Below are 14692 nucleotides of genomic sequence, written 5' to 3'. Positions count from 1 at the left end.
ATTCCAGCATTGTGGAGCATTAGGAAAGCTTCATCACCATGTTTGGAAAAGATGTCCCTAAAGATCTTGGGAGAACTATGGAAAATATGAAATCATCTGGGTTCAGATCTTGGTGAAATGGCAAAATATCGGGTTTGTTAGATGCTATTGTGGCGCCTTCATAAAGGGAGGATGATTTATGCCCTGCTTCCTATCATACTCTACAGTTTCCATATGGAGACACCGGGCCTGTAGTCTGCAGATAAGATCTGATGTACGTGGTATTCCAGCTCATACTGTTCTTCTTATGTCGGTGTTTTTCTCCCTGATCTCTTTCCCAGAAGTCTTGTCCATTGTACGATTCAGAGGAAACGGTTAGTCACTTGATTAGATCTTCGTGGTGTGTCCCTTATGGAGGAGAGAATAGACAAATCCAATGTGATTTAAGCAAACTCTGAACCAAGTAATTTAATATAGTCTGTCAGCCCAAAATGACTGCTCAAACCAAGCCCAGGCGCTCTATGCACCTTTGGTCTGGACGAACAATTTTATGACTCCTCCACATTTACTTGTTTTCCATCCATCTCTGCACTTCTTTGGCTCCTGTAAAACCTGAGCAGTCAATGAAGAAAGATGGAAGACCAGTAAGTGGGATGGTGCACGGAATGGTGTGTCCTGCCAAGTGGGCACTGGTGCTTGGTTTCAACAGTCATTTTGGGCTGACAGACCCCTCTAATAAAAGAAAACCCAATGTAAAATTGCCCACTGTGCCAGTCTTCAGAATTTCCTGCTTGTTCTCAATTCAGTCTTGTGTAAATGCTGAAAAGAACACGGGTTAATTGGTCTGGGGAACTGCTGAGGGGTTAAACCTAAACAAGGGGCAAAGGTTTAAAGGGGGCTCAAACCGTGGGCTGCATGAATCCCATCCAGATTGCAAAACTGCAGCCAAGTATATTACTCTGAAACGTTCTGGCGTTTAAGAGAAATTACACTTCCAACATCTGGCCTGGAGCCATAGCGGGAAACCAGAATAGTCCTGTGCTGCCCCCGGATGACTCTTCCCAGCACCACTGCAGGTAAGTGACAGGTCTCCCTGGTGTGGACATAGGCAGAGACCTGTCAGTTAATCACCTGCTGTGGTGCTGTGAAGAGCCTGCCAAGGGCAGAGCCGGATTAGTCTGCTCTCCGTTTACAGCCCTTGGCTGGATCTGTAAAGTATATTTTCTCTGAAACTCCAGAACATTTCTGAGAATAATTATATACCTGGCTGTGATCATACAGCTAGGCTGTGATTTGTGCTGCCTACAGTTTGGGCAGCATGAATCGCCTGACTGGCTCCCTTGGTCACGGGGGAGGCTCCTTCTGCAGCCAGTTGTCTTACAGCATGCTGGAGGATCAGGGGGAGATGGCAGATCTGAGACACCAGCATGATTTCTTTATATTTCTATGCTTGAATTGTAATACTTTTCTACTTGTTTCATTGATAAATGTAAGAGGTCAACAGCAAATGATATAGCTGGAGACTGGACATCCTAAGGATAAATCCCAGGCATACTTGTCAGCGATGTGTGAGAACACCGGGTCCTGTGTGGAGCTGATCAGCACTATATACAGGTGCTTCTCACTAAATTAGAGTTAATTTATTTTAGTTCTTCAATACAAAAAGTGAAACTCATTATATAGTGTCATTACAGAGTGATCTATTGCAAGTGTTTTTTTCTGTTAATGTTGAGGATTATGGCTTACAGCCAATGAAAACACAAAATTCATTATCTCAGTAAGTTAGAATAATTAACAAAACACACCTGCAAAGGCTTCCTAAGCTTTTAAAAAGGTCCCTTAGTCTGTTTCAGTAGGCCCCACAATCATGGGGAAGACTGCTGACTTGACAGATTATTATTATTATTATTTATTTATTATTTATTGTCCAGAAGGCAGTCATTAACACACTCCACAAGGAGGGTAAGCTACAAAAGGTCATTGCTAAAGAAGCTGACTGTTCAGAGTGCTGTATCCAAGCATATTAATGGAAAGTTGAGTGGAAGGAAAAAGTGTGGTAGAAAAAGGTGCACAAGCAACCGGGGTAACTGCAGCCTTGAAAGGATTGTTAAGAAAAAGCCATTCAAAAATTTAGGGGGAGATTCACAAGGAGTGGACTGCTGCTGGAGTCATTGCTTCAAGAGTCACCACACACAGACGTATCCAGGACATGGGCTACAAGTGTCACATTCCTTGTGTCAAACCACTCATGACCAATAGAAGAAGCGTCTTACCTGGGCCAAGGAGGAAAAGACCTGGACTGTTACTCAGTGGTCCAAGGTGTTGTTTTCAGATGAAAGTAAATTTTGCATTTCATTTGGAAATCAAGATCCCGGAGTCTGGAGGAAGAGTGGAGAGGCCACAATCCAAGCTGCTGGAGGTCTAGTGTGAAGTTTCCACAATCAGTGATGGTTTGGGGAGCCATGTCATCTGCCGGTGTAGGACTACTGTGTTTTATCAAGACCAAAGTCAGCGCAGCCGTTTACCAGGAAATTTTAGAGCACTTCATGCTTCCCTCTGCCGACAAGCTTTTTGGAGATGGAAATTTCATTCTCCATCAGGACTTGGCGCCTGTCCACACTGCCAAAAGTACCAATACCTGGTTTACACAACAGTATCACTGTGCTTGATTGGCCAGCACAGTGATACTATTGTATCTAACCATTTGTAATGGAACCATTCATCATCATTAACTAAACAAAAGGCTACAAGTTTTTCTATTCTCTCAGTAATTTATTTATTTTATTTATTTTTTACTCACTTATATAGCGCCATTAATTCCCCAGCGCTTTACAGACATGATCATCGCTGTCCCCATTGGGGCTCACAATCTACATTCCCTATCAGTATGTCTTTGGAGTGTGAGAGGAAACCGGAGAACCCAGAGGAAACCCACACAAACACAGGGAGAACATACAAACTCCTTGCAGATGTTGTCCTTGGTGGGATTTGAACCCAGGACCCCAGTGCTGCAAGGCTGCAGTGCTAACCACTGAGCCACCGTGCTCAGTAATGATCTGTCACACCTGACTGGGAAAGCCAGAGTTCAAGCAGCAACACCTGAGAGGATCAATACCCAGCCGTCTGAACGGGCATCGTAGCATCCGTCAGACTGAGATCTAGCGCTGTGCGGCAGTCTGACCAGGCGCAGCACCATTGCTGGATGATGTCGTTTGCAGTGGGCATACAGAGAACCCATTGCTTTCATACAATCCTCTATATAGTCCGTGAACATTTCATTACTGCATGTTCCCCAATCTGTCTTGTATTCATCCTGACGAGATTAATGTTGATGTGTTCCATTTTGGTCTGAGGGACAGCGTCTAGCCATGGGGGGCAGGAGTAAATGGGTGTTCCCACAAACAAAAGATTATTTTAATCAATAGATCTTGAAATAATAATATCTTCCACAATTGGATGTGTTTAAATAAAATGCTCTTGTGCTGAGCTAATCTTATAAATGTGCCCCTGCTGTGTACTGTGTAATGGCTGTGTCTGACCATAGAGGCAGCGACCAATCAGCACAGCAGTGTTTAAATTTTGCGCCAAGATCACTGATTGGTTGCGGCTGGACGCCGCGACCAATCAGCGAATCGTATTGGTTAGGACCGGGAAGCGTCGCTGCCTGTGCGGCTACTTCCGCTGCGAGAAGCCGGGAGATGAGCGGCTGCTTGCAGCAGAAGTATCCCGACTGGCAGCGCCACTCCCCGGTCCTCCCTTGACACCCTAGCCGCATGGAGGTCAGCGGCGACGCCGCCGGTCGTGATACTTCTGCTGCTAGCGGCCGGGAGATGAGCACCTCGCGCCGCCTCATCTCCCGGCTGCATCGCCGCTGACCTCCGTCCTGCAGATGAGCCGCTAACGGCAGCCATCTTTTTCTCAAATCCCGCGTCGCTGATTGGCCGCGGCCGGACCAATGAGCGACGCGGGACACACGGGTACTCTAGAATATGTATGCGGCCGACCGGGCGCAATCAGTAGAACGTTGTTTAAATTTGCCGCCAAAATCGCTGATTGGTCGCGGCCGGCAACCGCGACCAAGCAGCAAAGCGGTATTTAAATTTGGCGCTAATATCGCTGATTGGTCGCGACCGGCAACCGCGACCAAGCAGCAAAGCGGTATTTAAATTTGGCGCTAATATCGCTGATTGGTCGCGACCGGCAACCGCGACCAAGCAGCAAAGCGGTATTTAAATTTGGCGCTAATATCGCTGATTGGTCGCTAACGCCGGTCGCGACCAATCAGCAGAGCGGCGTTTTAATTTTCCGCCCATATCGCTAATTGGTCGCGGTCGACGCCCGCGACCAATCAGCGTCGTATTAGTGAGGACCGGGGAGTGGCGCTGCCTGTGCGGCTCCTTCTGCTGCGAGAAGCCGGGAGATGAGCGGCTACTCGCAGCAGAAGCATCACGACCGGCGGCGCCGCTCCCGGGGCCAAGCCGCTGATCTCCCGACGTTAGCCGCATGGAGGTGAGCGGCGCCGCCTGTCAGGGTAGTTGTGCTGCCAGCAGCGGGGAGATGAGCGCCTCGCGCCGCCTCATCTCCCTGCTGCATCGCTGCTGACCTCCGTCCGTCAGATGAGCCGCTAACGCCCGCCATCTTTTTCTGAAATCCCGCGTCGCTGATTGGCCGCGGCCGGACCAATCAGCGACGCTGGATTTGACAGACAGACAGACAGGATAAGACGATTATAGATATAGATAATTGCTCACAGATCCATGTGTATTCAGTCTCTGCCCACCTAGCCTGACCGCTGCAGCTTGACCTGAGCAGTGAGATTTCAACAGCAGCAGGAAGTAGGCACACTGAGGAGCCATCAGTCAGCCTAGGTGGGCAGAGATGGAGTTAAACTTTTCATAGAAAATTAGAAAGCCATTCTGACATGGATTTTCAAACTAAGTACACCAGCTACATCAGATCTGAGATTTAGCAATAGACCTAAGTTGCAGATGCATTGTGAAATCTGGAGACAGATCTTCTTTAAGGAGCTGTTAACACTTAATATAAAAGTATAACAAGAAGTGTGAGGAGTTTTCCCCAAATGTATACCCCCAATATGCTCCCCATGGGGCAAACATCAGCCATTGACCTGTACTGTAAAACATTAAATACGGTAAATCTTTTTTTACTGTGTTCAGCATGTGGAAGAGTGGTAGACTACACTTTCCTTTACAAAGAAACAAACGTATACCAAAACGCAGAACGTAATAAGATGAGAATACAGTGCTACATGATAATACCAAATAGGCAACTCTGGTTGTCAAAAACCAAAAGTGACGAAGCCGTGTGGGTCACGGCGATACGCGTGGGGCTCTCTCTCCTGCTCCCTACTCCATACTATGGAGGTTCTCTGGCACTTGCATACTAGCTGGCGTCTTAGGTATATTTTCAGTGTCTACACATGACACTGCACATGCATGCACATTCTGCATAGGTTATATTATCTTTACCTTTCAGCACACATTATTGTTGGTGCCTTTTGGTAAAAGAATTAGTGCCCAAACGTAACAGCTCAGAAATTTGGGTCTTTTTTCCACTTTTGAGGGGTATGCTTATTGTGGCCCGATGACAACTCTTATTGTGGAGGTTGTTCTCATGGTAACACTCAGCCACACATGTTCGTAATATTAGATATTGGGCTCTCTCTTCTGCTTCACACTCCATACTATGGAGGTTCTCTGGCACCTGCACATTAGCTGGCGTCTTAGGTATTTTTTCAGTGTCTACACACAACACTGCATATACATGCACATTTTGCATAGGTTATATTATCTTTACCTTTTGAGGGGTATGCTTATTGTGGCCCTATGACAACTCTTATTGTGGAGGTTGTTCTCATGTTAACATTCAGTCACACATGTTTGTAATATTAGATATCTGTTATTATGATATATATATATATATATTTATTGTCAGAATGTTATGAAACTGTGTGCTTATTTTTGTAATTATCTTTTGAGCCTGCTTTTATGCACATGTATGGAAAAATAAGACTCTACATCAATTACTGCTTTTCATGATAGTATACATCTGATTGCAGTTATTATTGACCGATTGTGATTTGCTATTAGGGGAGCAGTTGCAGGCCCCATATGGCTTTAAGTGTTTTTAACAATTTTTTTTTTGTGGTCCAATAAAATTTATTTATTTCTACATCACTTTATATTGGAGGTGTGCTCGTCAAATGTGTAGTTCTTTTTTTTCCCCCTTACAAACCAAAAAAGTGACCGACACACCCAAGAGGGAGGGGGTTCTGTATATCAGCCCACTGGGGCCCTCCGCACAGTGACTGCGGGCTGCCATAACCTATCTGATAAAGATCCCTGGGATGGCCAATGGTAAGAGGCAATAGACTGCAAGTCAATAGAATAAAGGCAGGCATAACAAACTGCACTATAGGAATAAAGAAGTGACCAAAACAATCAAGTGATCAAGCCCCTTTGTAGGACTAATACATTTAAAAAGACAAGCCCACACACAAACCAACCCATACTGTAAATCGACAACACTAATTATCCTGTTGTACAATTAATACTGTAAGAAACAAAAGAACTAGAAAAAAAACAGAGGCAATCGCAATGTTTTCTTCAGTCTACTAAAGAACAGAACTAAAAAATTGATCAAAAAGTTGTACGTACTAACAAAAACTATAACGTATCCAAAAAGAAACAAGTCCCACGTAGATCAGTCATTACAGAAAAGTTATTATTGTACAAAAGTAGCCATCGAATCTCCAAATAATTATATTATTCAAACTACACTGTGAATGTTTACAAAGCAAAAAAACTTAAATACAACAATACAGTAAATGCACCACCCCTCCCTCAACCAACAAAGCAAATAAAAAGGGTAATAAAAAGTTATACAATGCATTTCAGGCACTTCAAAAATACAAAACTGCAAAGTTGATGGAAAAAAAAAAAAAATGTACCGGCTCTTGGAACGTGACATTAAAGAAAAATAATATGCTTAGTCATTAAGGCTCAAAATAGACTGGTTATTAACGAGTTAAAGATACAGTGAACTCTGCACTGTGGTTATTGCAGATTGCGGTTAAAGCTATGGAGATATCGGATTGTTTTATTGTACCTACATTAGACGTCACTGGCAGTAATACAATATAAAACTGAAGGTGACACTTCAATGATACAGGGACATTCACATGGAGTATTGTCCACTATCGGAATCCCAGAAAAATGTGATTTAGATGGATCATCATATGGAGCCATAGAGTACAATGTGACCAATGGAGCGCAAACTTGACGGCTTTTCTGCTTTTAATGGAGCACAGGAAAAGAGTTTACTATATATCACACACATAAATAACTGGTAACTTTTATACTACACTTGGTTATGGCCAAAAGTTATAATAGATAGATAGATACGGATATATATCAGTGAAGCACCATACTTTGTGATAACCAAAAATTAATATATCAGCCTCATAACTTTTGGCCAAAATTATAATATAGTGCGTTGCTTCAGTTAATTTAGATCTTCTAGTCAGTCTCTGATGAAGCCCTTCAGACTGTTTGGGACATTGGGAGAATGAGTGTCCGAAGAAGGAATGGTGAGCGCTACTATGAGTCTTGTGTCATCCCAACAGTACAGCATGCTGTCACCATTCAGGTGTGGGGGGCTTCTCGTCTATGTAGGGAGCTCACTCACAATTTTGCCTAAGATCACTGCCATGAATAAAGAATGGGATCTAATCATTCTCAAAGCGCAACTTCTCCCAACCATCCAGGAACAATGTGGTGATAAAGCATGATGGAGACCATGGCACAAGGGAAAAAATAACTAAGTTACTCGGTGAACAAAGCTAACATTTTTTGGTCTATGGCCAGGAAACTCCCCAGATCTCAATCCCATTGAATACCTGTGGTCAATCCTCAATAAGTGGGAGGACAAACAAAACACAGAAATTGTGATAAACTCCAAGAACTAATTAGGCAAGTATGGGCGGTCATCAGTCAGGCTTTGACCCAGCTGTTAGAGCAAAGGACAAAAGTCCAGGAAAATAATCAACCCTGGGAATATGGAGACTTCACATAAACCAGATGTATTTGTGAAGAAAAGTGTAAAAACGTAAGAAATGCTGATAATTGTACATCAGTAACCAGAGCAACATCCGGCTAAAAGATCTAGAAACACAGAAGAAGCAAAATATGGGAAAACAAACTTTTGGCCACGACTGTGTGTACATATATATTAAATATCTGTAGTTTAATAGAGCATTGTTCAAATTTGTTATTCTTCTTTGCTCTCGACTTCTAAGTTCTCTGTAGTGAAATTGCTGGCACGGCTGAAATGCCACAATGGGGGCTACACCACAGCGTTTGGCGGTGCACAGACAGCGAGGGCAGCTCCTATTCACTGCATAAACAGAAGAGCTTTTTTTCTCCCACAAACAACAAGCCCGCAGCAACACTCCAGCCAACATGAGCAGTCTGAGACGAGCGGGGATGCATCTGTGGTCCAGATGTGGCCACGTAGAAGAGTATCCAGACCTTCCTCTGCTGGGATACAATATGCAGACCATGACAATGGCAGCACTTCCAGCACAGACACCACCAGTGCTGGTGCCCAGCCTCTACTGGGGAAACCAAGCTGCAGTGGTGGCATCAGATGACGAAACCTTCACTACAGTACATGATGAGCGTCTCCCCTTTGGGTGGGGTGAGCGATGTACAGTAAAGAAAGTTAATCGGCAGCAAGTTGGGAGTAACAAAGGCAATTCAAGGCTCTGACAACTTTTACAGAAGATGACATCCTAAGGGCGATGACACACTGTGCGTCAGCTGTACAGCCGCCCTCCAGACAGATCAATAGACATCTATTGTAAGAAAAGCTTCTCAACCGGATACAATTATCACATCCAGTCTATAACAAGCGCATGAACATATCAGGGAGCAAAGGCACAATAAGGAGGATGTGAATGATGCCACAGTCACCTGTAGGAGGCCGTGATGTTCGGGTCAGGAGACCTGTGGCTGGTCCGTGCATCACTGTCCATACTATCCTTGTAGAGAGTGTAAGGAGACTTATAGGTCATGCAATGCTCCTCTGGGATATTAAGTATGTAAACTGCCTCTTCAGAGAGGAAGAGGGTTTGAACTCTATCACCACCTACTGAAAGTAGCAATCCTAAAAGTCAATATTGACCTTTTAATGAGCCTTATCACATGACAGAGATTCTGGTTTGGCTTATATCCTATTTGCAAACACATGTTTCTGGGTGTTGCTCCTCCTCAGTGCAAAGCAGATCTGATTTGGCGGTATGAGATGCCTCGAACTGGGGTCTTTTATACTGGCATGTTAATCTCCACAAGGAGAGATGTTACCCCTTAGATCACAGAGGTATAAGAAAATGATCTCATATAGAAGTGGTTTCAACCCTTTGAGTTAATACCCGACCCTACATCGAGTCCTGCAACACGTTCAGGTCTATGATGGGTGTCCAGATTAGCTAATATCTCTCGTCATCTTGTAAGGTTTGTTAGGGGGTCAGTCACTGATTTAGGCTGCATTCACACATCCAAGTCTTGCGGTTTGAGTTGTCCGTGAGACTTCTGACCTGAACTCTACGATCTCCTGGGCTTGGTGGTGGTGGAGTTTGAGTCAGGAGCCCCACGGGCGGTGTGTGCATCAGACCACGTGTATCCAGCAATATTCAAGACGGGACTAGCGATCTAGTTCTCTCTGGGGAACACGACACACATGCTGAATTACTCCAGGCCATTATACAGTAGGACTTGTCATTGCTTTTCTGAACTCTTATAAATATGTTGTAGGTACTGGAAAATCTTGCCAAAAGGAAGAAAGAAACCACCAGCAGCCGTGAAACTGGTGACCCCCCCCACTACTCTGGGGACTTGTTAGTCTTACAGCTCGCAGAGACAAAATGTCTATCACGAGGTTGGTTTCCTCAGTGACCGGACTGCTATGTCAGCTCCCACTACATGGGGAAATCTCCTGCCAGGAGGAAGGAGAAGAACCAGCTGTATTAGTCTCTAAAGATCTAGTAAGACCTTTTCTGTGAGATTTCCTTTACACAAAATGTAAGTGGCAACAACGAGTGAGGCAGGTACTTGTATGGGCTCATTCAGACGTCCATGTATATCGGTATGAGCATGGACCACTAGTGCACAGACTGGCCGCAGCTTTCCTGACCTGAGCCCAAAAACCTCATAGAAATATATGAAGCCTTCAAGCTTGGGTCGGGAAAGTCACAGGCAGTCCGAGAATTGTGGTCTGAAATCGGACCGAGCTCCATAAACGTCTGAAAGAGTCCTAAACCCATCTCCCCTGTAGTGATGGGTGACAGCTGGTTGGAGGGGGTCTCGACTGTTGGACACGCATCAGTTTCTCTACAGGTGACCATGAAAAGGTTTTTCCCTTAAATACTTCTCACCTGATTGTTGGGCGTTCCACAGCTCGGCCAACACGTGACGGGAAGGTGAACAAAGCAGGGATTGCATATCTGCTCCATTCAAAAGTCTGTGAGACGATAGAGATGGGTGACTGCAGACCACTGCAACAGTCACACTCAGAACATGGGATCCTTGATCTTGTGATCAGTGGGAATCCGCACAAACACTGATACTCTCCTGAGGAAACTATACTGCACATTTCCTATCCAGTTAGGATTTCACACAAATCAAATTCAGTGGTGAAACTTTATGGAATCTTCCACGCACGTACTCAGGGTGTGAACGTCGCCCACGGGTGGTGAGGGTAGAAAATACTCACTTATAGATCAGTATGTGCCAAATATCATAAACCATCATTTATAGCCAAAATCTCTCTGTAGTTAAAGAGAACCTGTCAGGTGATCTATGGCATCAAACCGCGGGCAGCAAGAATCAGCGCGGGGTGGCACTCGCGGCAGCCATACATCAGGCTCTGATTCATGCTGCCGGGGGTTTGGGCAGGATGAACTGGCTGACAAGTCCCTTTACAAGGTGAATCTACTGACCATGCCGGTTCTAGAAGAGCAGCCCCCACGATGAAGACTGTAGGTGAGTAAAGAAGGAAACTACGAGATTTCCCTCCATCTCACATTAGGTTGCTGCCATCATTACTGCGGCCATGCCCCATAACTCACCTGCTTGAAGTCGGCCAGGTAGGTGATAAAAGTGCCGTCTGCCTTCCGGAACTCCAGGGTGATACAGTCCCTCTCGCTGTCCGCCTGCAGGCTCTCCTCTGCTACCTGACCATCTTCCAGACGGACACGGACCTTCAGCTCCCCGGGGCTTGTTCTACAGTACCACACCAACGACAGCAGCCACAAGAAATGTCTGGCTGATACCAGAGGACACATCACCAGGCAGAGGGTGCCAGGGCAGCGAGGCTAGCAGAACTGGGGAAACTGGAGAAAAGAAAAAAAACAAACTCAATGGCAGAAACCATATAAGAATAAAGAAGCAAAAGGCTGAAATGTGACAAGAGGCCCAAATACTAACGAGCCGTGCCTAGACCCGCACGCCCCATAACAGAGAGCTGCTTACCACAAAGGAAAGTTCTGAGAGAGAAATCCCAGAAGAGATGAGGAAACTGTGGGCAGATTACACAACGAGGGGAAAATGTGAGACAGATGAAGAAGATCTGACAGAACAGAGGCAAGCGCCATATCCGTCAGTGATCTCTACCGCACATATCAAGGCAAGCCGAGCGCCATATCAGTCACTGATCTCCACCCCAAATACCAAGACAGGCCGAGCGCCATATCAGTCACTGATCTCCACCCCAAATACCAAGACAGGCCGAGCGCCATATCCGTCACTGATCTCCACCCCAAATACCAAGACAGGCCGCGCGCCATATCCGTCACTGATCTCCACCCCAAATACCAAGACAGGCCGAGCGCCATATCCGTCACTGATCTCCACCCCAAATACCAAGACAGGCCGAGCGCCATATCCGTCACTGATCTCCACCACCAAGACAGGCCGAGCGCCATATCCGTCACTGATCTCCACCACCAAGACAGGCCGAGCGCCATATCCGTCACTGATCTCCACCACCAAGACAGGCCGAGCGCCATATCCGTCACTGATCTCCACCACCAAGACAGGCCGAGCGCCATATCCGTCACTGATCTCCACCACCAAGACAGGCCGAGCGCCATATCCGTCACTGATCTCCACCACCAAGACAGGCCGAGCGCCATATCCGTCACTGATCTCCACCACCAAGACAGGCCGAGCGCCATATCCGTCACTGATCTCCACCACCAAGACAGGCCGAGCGCCATATCCGTCACTGATCTCCACCACCAAGACAGGCCGAGCGCCATATCCGTCACTGATCTCCACCACCAAGACAGGCCGAGCGCCATATCCGTCACTGATCTCCACCACCAAGTCAGGCCGAGCGCCATATCCGTCACTGATCTCCACCACCAAGACAGGCCGAGCGCCATATCCGTCACTGATCTCCACCACCAAGACAGGCCGAGCGCCATATCCGTCACTGATCTCCACCACCAAGACAGGCCGAGCGCCATATCCGTCACTGATCTCCACCACCAAGACAGGCCGAGCGCCATATCCGTCACTGATCTCCACCACCAAGACAGGCCGAGCGCCATATCCGTCACTGATCTCCACCACCAAGACAGGCCGAGCGCCTTATCCGTCAGCGATCTCCACCGCAAATACCAAGACAGGCCATCATAAGGAGACAGCGCACCAAGTCATGTAGAAGACTGGACCTTCATGGAGGAGAAATGGCGCAGAAAGTGCCGCAGCCACAGGACGCCACAGCACGTGCCGCAGCCACAGGACGCCACAGCACGTGCCGCAGCCACAGGACGCCACAGCACGTGCCGCAGCCACAGGACGCCACAGCACGTGCCGCAGCCACAGGACGCCACAGCACGTGCCGTGATGGAAGCATTAGGTTATCCTGAGTAATACGGCGCCAGGGTGGAACAGAGAACGGGATCGGGCAGATTACAGTTCAGTAAGGGGGTGGCACAAAACTCTCATACATCTGACAGAGCACCGCAGGAGGGGGCAGTGCTGGGACCTGTAGTGCATGTCACAGAGTCACGCAGGAGGGGGCAGTGCTGGGACCTGTAGCGCATGTCACAGAGCCCCGCAGGAGGGGGGCAGTGCTGGGACCTGTAGCGCATGTCACAGAGTCCCGCAGGAGAGGGTAATGAATGTCACAGAGCCCCGCAGGAGAGGGGCAGTGCTGGGACCTGTAGTGCATGTCACAGAGCCCCGCAGGAGGGGGGCAGTTGCGGGACCTGTAGTGCATGACACAGAGCCCCGCAGGAGGGGGGCAGTAGCGGGACCTGTAGTGCATGTCACAGAGCCCCGCAGGAGGGGGGCAGTAGTTTGGACCTGTAGTGCATGTCACAGAGCCCCGCAGGAGGGGGGCAGTAGTTTGGACCTGTAGTGCATGTCACAGAGCCCCGCAGGAGGGGGGCAGTAGTGGGACCTGTAGTGCATGTCACAGAGCCCCGCAGGAGGGGGGCAGTAGCGGGACCTGTAGTGCATGTCACAGAGCCCCGCAGGAGGGGGGCAGTTGCGGGACCTGTAGTGCATGTCACAGAGCCCCGCAGGAGGGGGGCAGTTGCGGGACCTGTAGTGCATGTCACAGAGCCCCGCAGGAGGGGGCAGTGCTGGGACCTCTATCTTTTAGGGGAGCAGATACAGGTCTCCTGATATAACAGATAATTATGTATAATAAAGTCCTGATACAAGAAGTCCATACACAGTAATAGCAGGATCAGGGCAGACACCGGGATGCGTCACATGGATGATTCTCGGCCTCGCTACCTGCCAGAAATGGCTGATAACAGGGAATAATAGATTGTGCTCCACTATAGGGCAAATATTGATAACAAAGATGTAATGTTCTTTATAATGAGGCTACAAGACTTCTCGCCCCGGTGACTACATCCATAGAGCTCATCCATCCTCTGCACATGTGGATGATGGGGCAGAGGAGTAAGCTCTGATGGTGGGGGACAAAGGAGTCCTGCCAGGGGCATATTGGGGTCCTGCATGTGCCCATGTGATGGATGACCATGCCTCTCCTGGGGCAGCGCTGGCTGTACTGTACTTGTCACTGTCACAACCAAAGTCGTAAGCGATGTGTGATAAACCAGACCGTCCTGCAGCACAGCCGGGGCAGTAATGGGGGGAGGGGAGACCCGGGGAGGGAGCCGGAGCCGCGACCACCGCTGACTGCTGGAAGTAATGACAAGCCAGGCGTGAGGCATGGATGCGCAGAGCCGCACTCACCCGCAGCAGATGTGACATCCGGATCGGCTGCTCGTCCTGGGAAACCTCTGCCCCCGGTCCGCCCGTCCGCCCCAGCAGAGCTCCCGCAGACTCTCCCTCCTCATCCGCTCCGGCCGCCGCGTCTATCCCGGGCCGGACTCGGATCTTGGGATGTTCTCCCCCAGGCGGCGGCTCTGAGGCCGTCACTTCCTCCAGGACCTGCCCCTTGATTTAAAGGGACAGACACACGGCGGAAAGTAACAATGGACTGGAGGCGCCGGCGGAGTCAGCTGAGCCGTGTCTGTGCAGAGCAATGTGTGTATGTACACTCTGCAGAGCAATGTGTGTATGTACACGCTGCAGAGCAATGTGTGTATGTACACTCTGCAGAGCAATGTGTGTATGTACACTCTGCAGAGCAATGTGTGTATGTACAC

General features: G+C 47.9%; 1 protein-coding gene across 1 annotated transcript in view; it reads right to left on the bottom strand.

Moving 5' to 3' along the window:
• OAF (out at first homolog) overlaps positions 1-14478 on the bottom strand; it is a 36621-nt gene extending 22143 nt beyond the window's left edge. The window contains exons 1-2 of the mRNA XM_073656645.1: positions 14277-14478; positions 11126-11389 (exon numbers count right to left, since the gene is read on the bottom strand). Of these exons, the coding sequence (XP_073512746.1) occupies positions 11126-11341 (216 nt within the window). The 5' untranslated portion in view covers positions 11342-11389; positions 14277-14478. The remainder of the gene's footprint in view (positions 1-11125; positions 11390-14276) is intronic.
• Between the last annotated feature and the right edge of the window lie 214 nt (positions 14479-14692).

The sequence above is a fragment of the Phyllobates terribilis genome, unplaced genomic scaffold, assembly GCF_046119375.1.
Source record: "Phyllobates terribilis strain yellow unplaced genomic scaffold, ASM4611937v1 Scaffold_12__6_contigs__length_324123572, whole genome shotgun sequence".
In the NCBI taxonomy this organism is placed as follows: domain Eukaryota; kingdom Metazoa; phylum Chordata; class Amphibia; order Anura; family Dendrobatidae; genus Phyllobates; species Phyllobates terribilis.
This window is presented reverse-complemented; position numbering and strand designations above follow the sequence as displayed.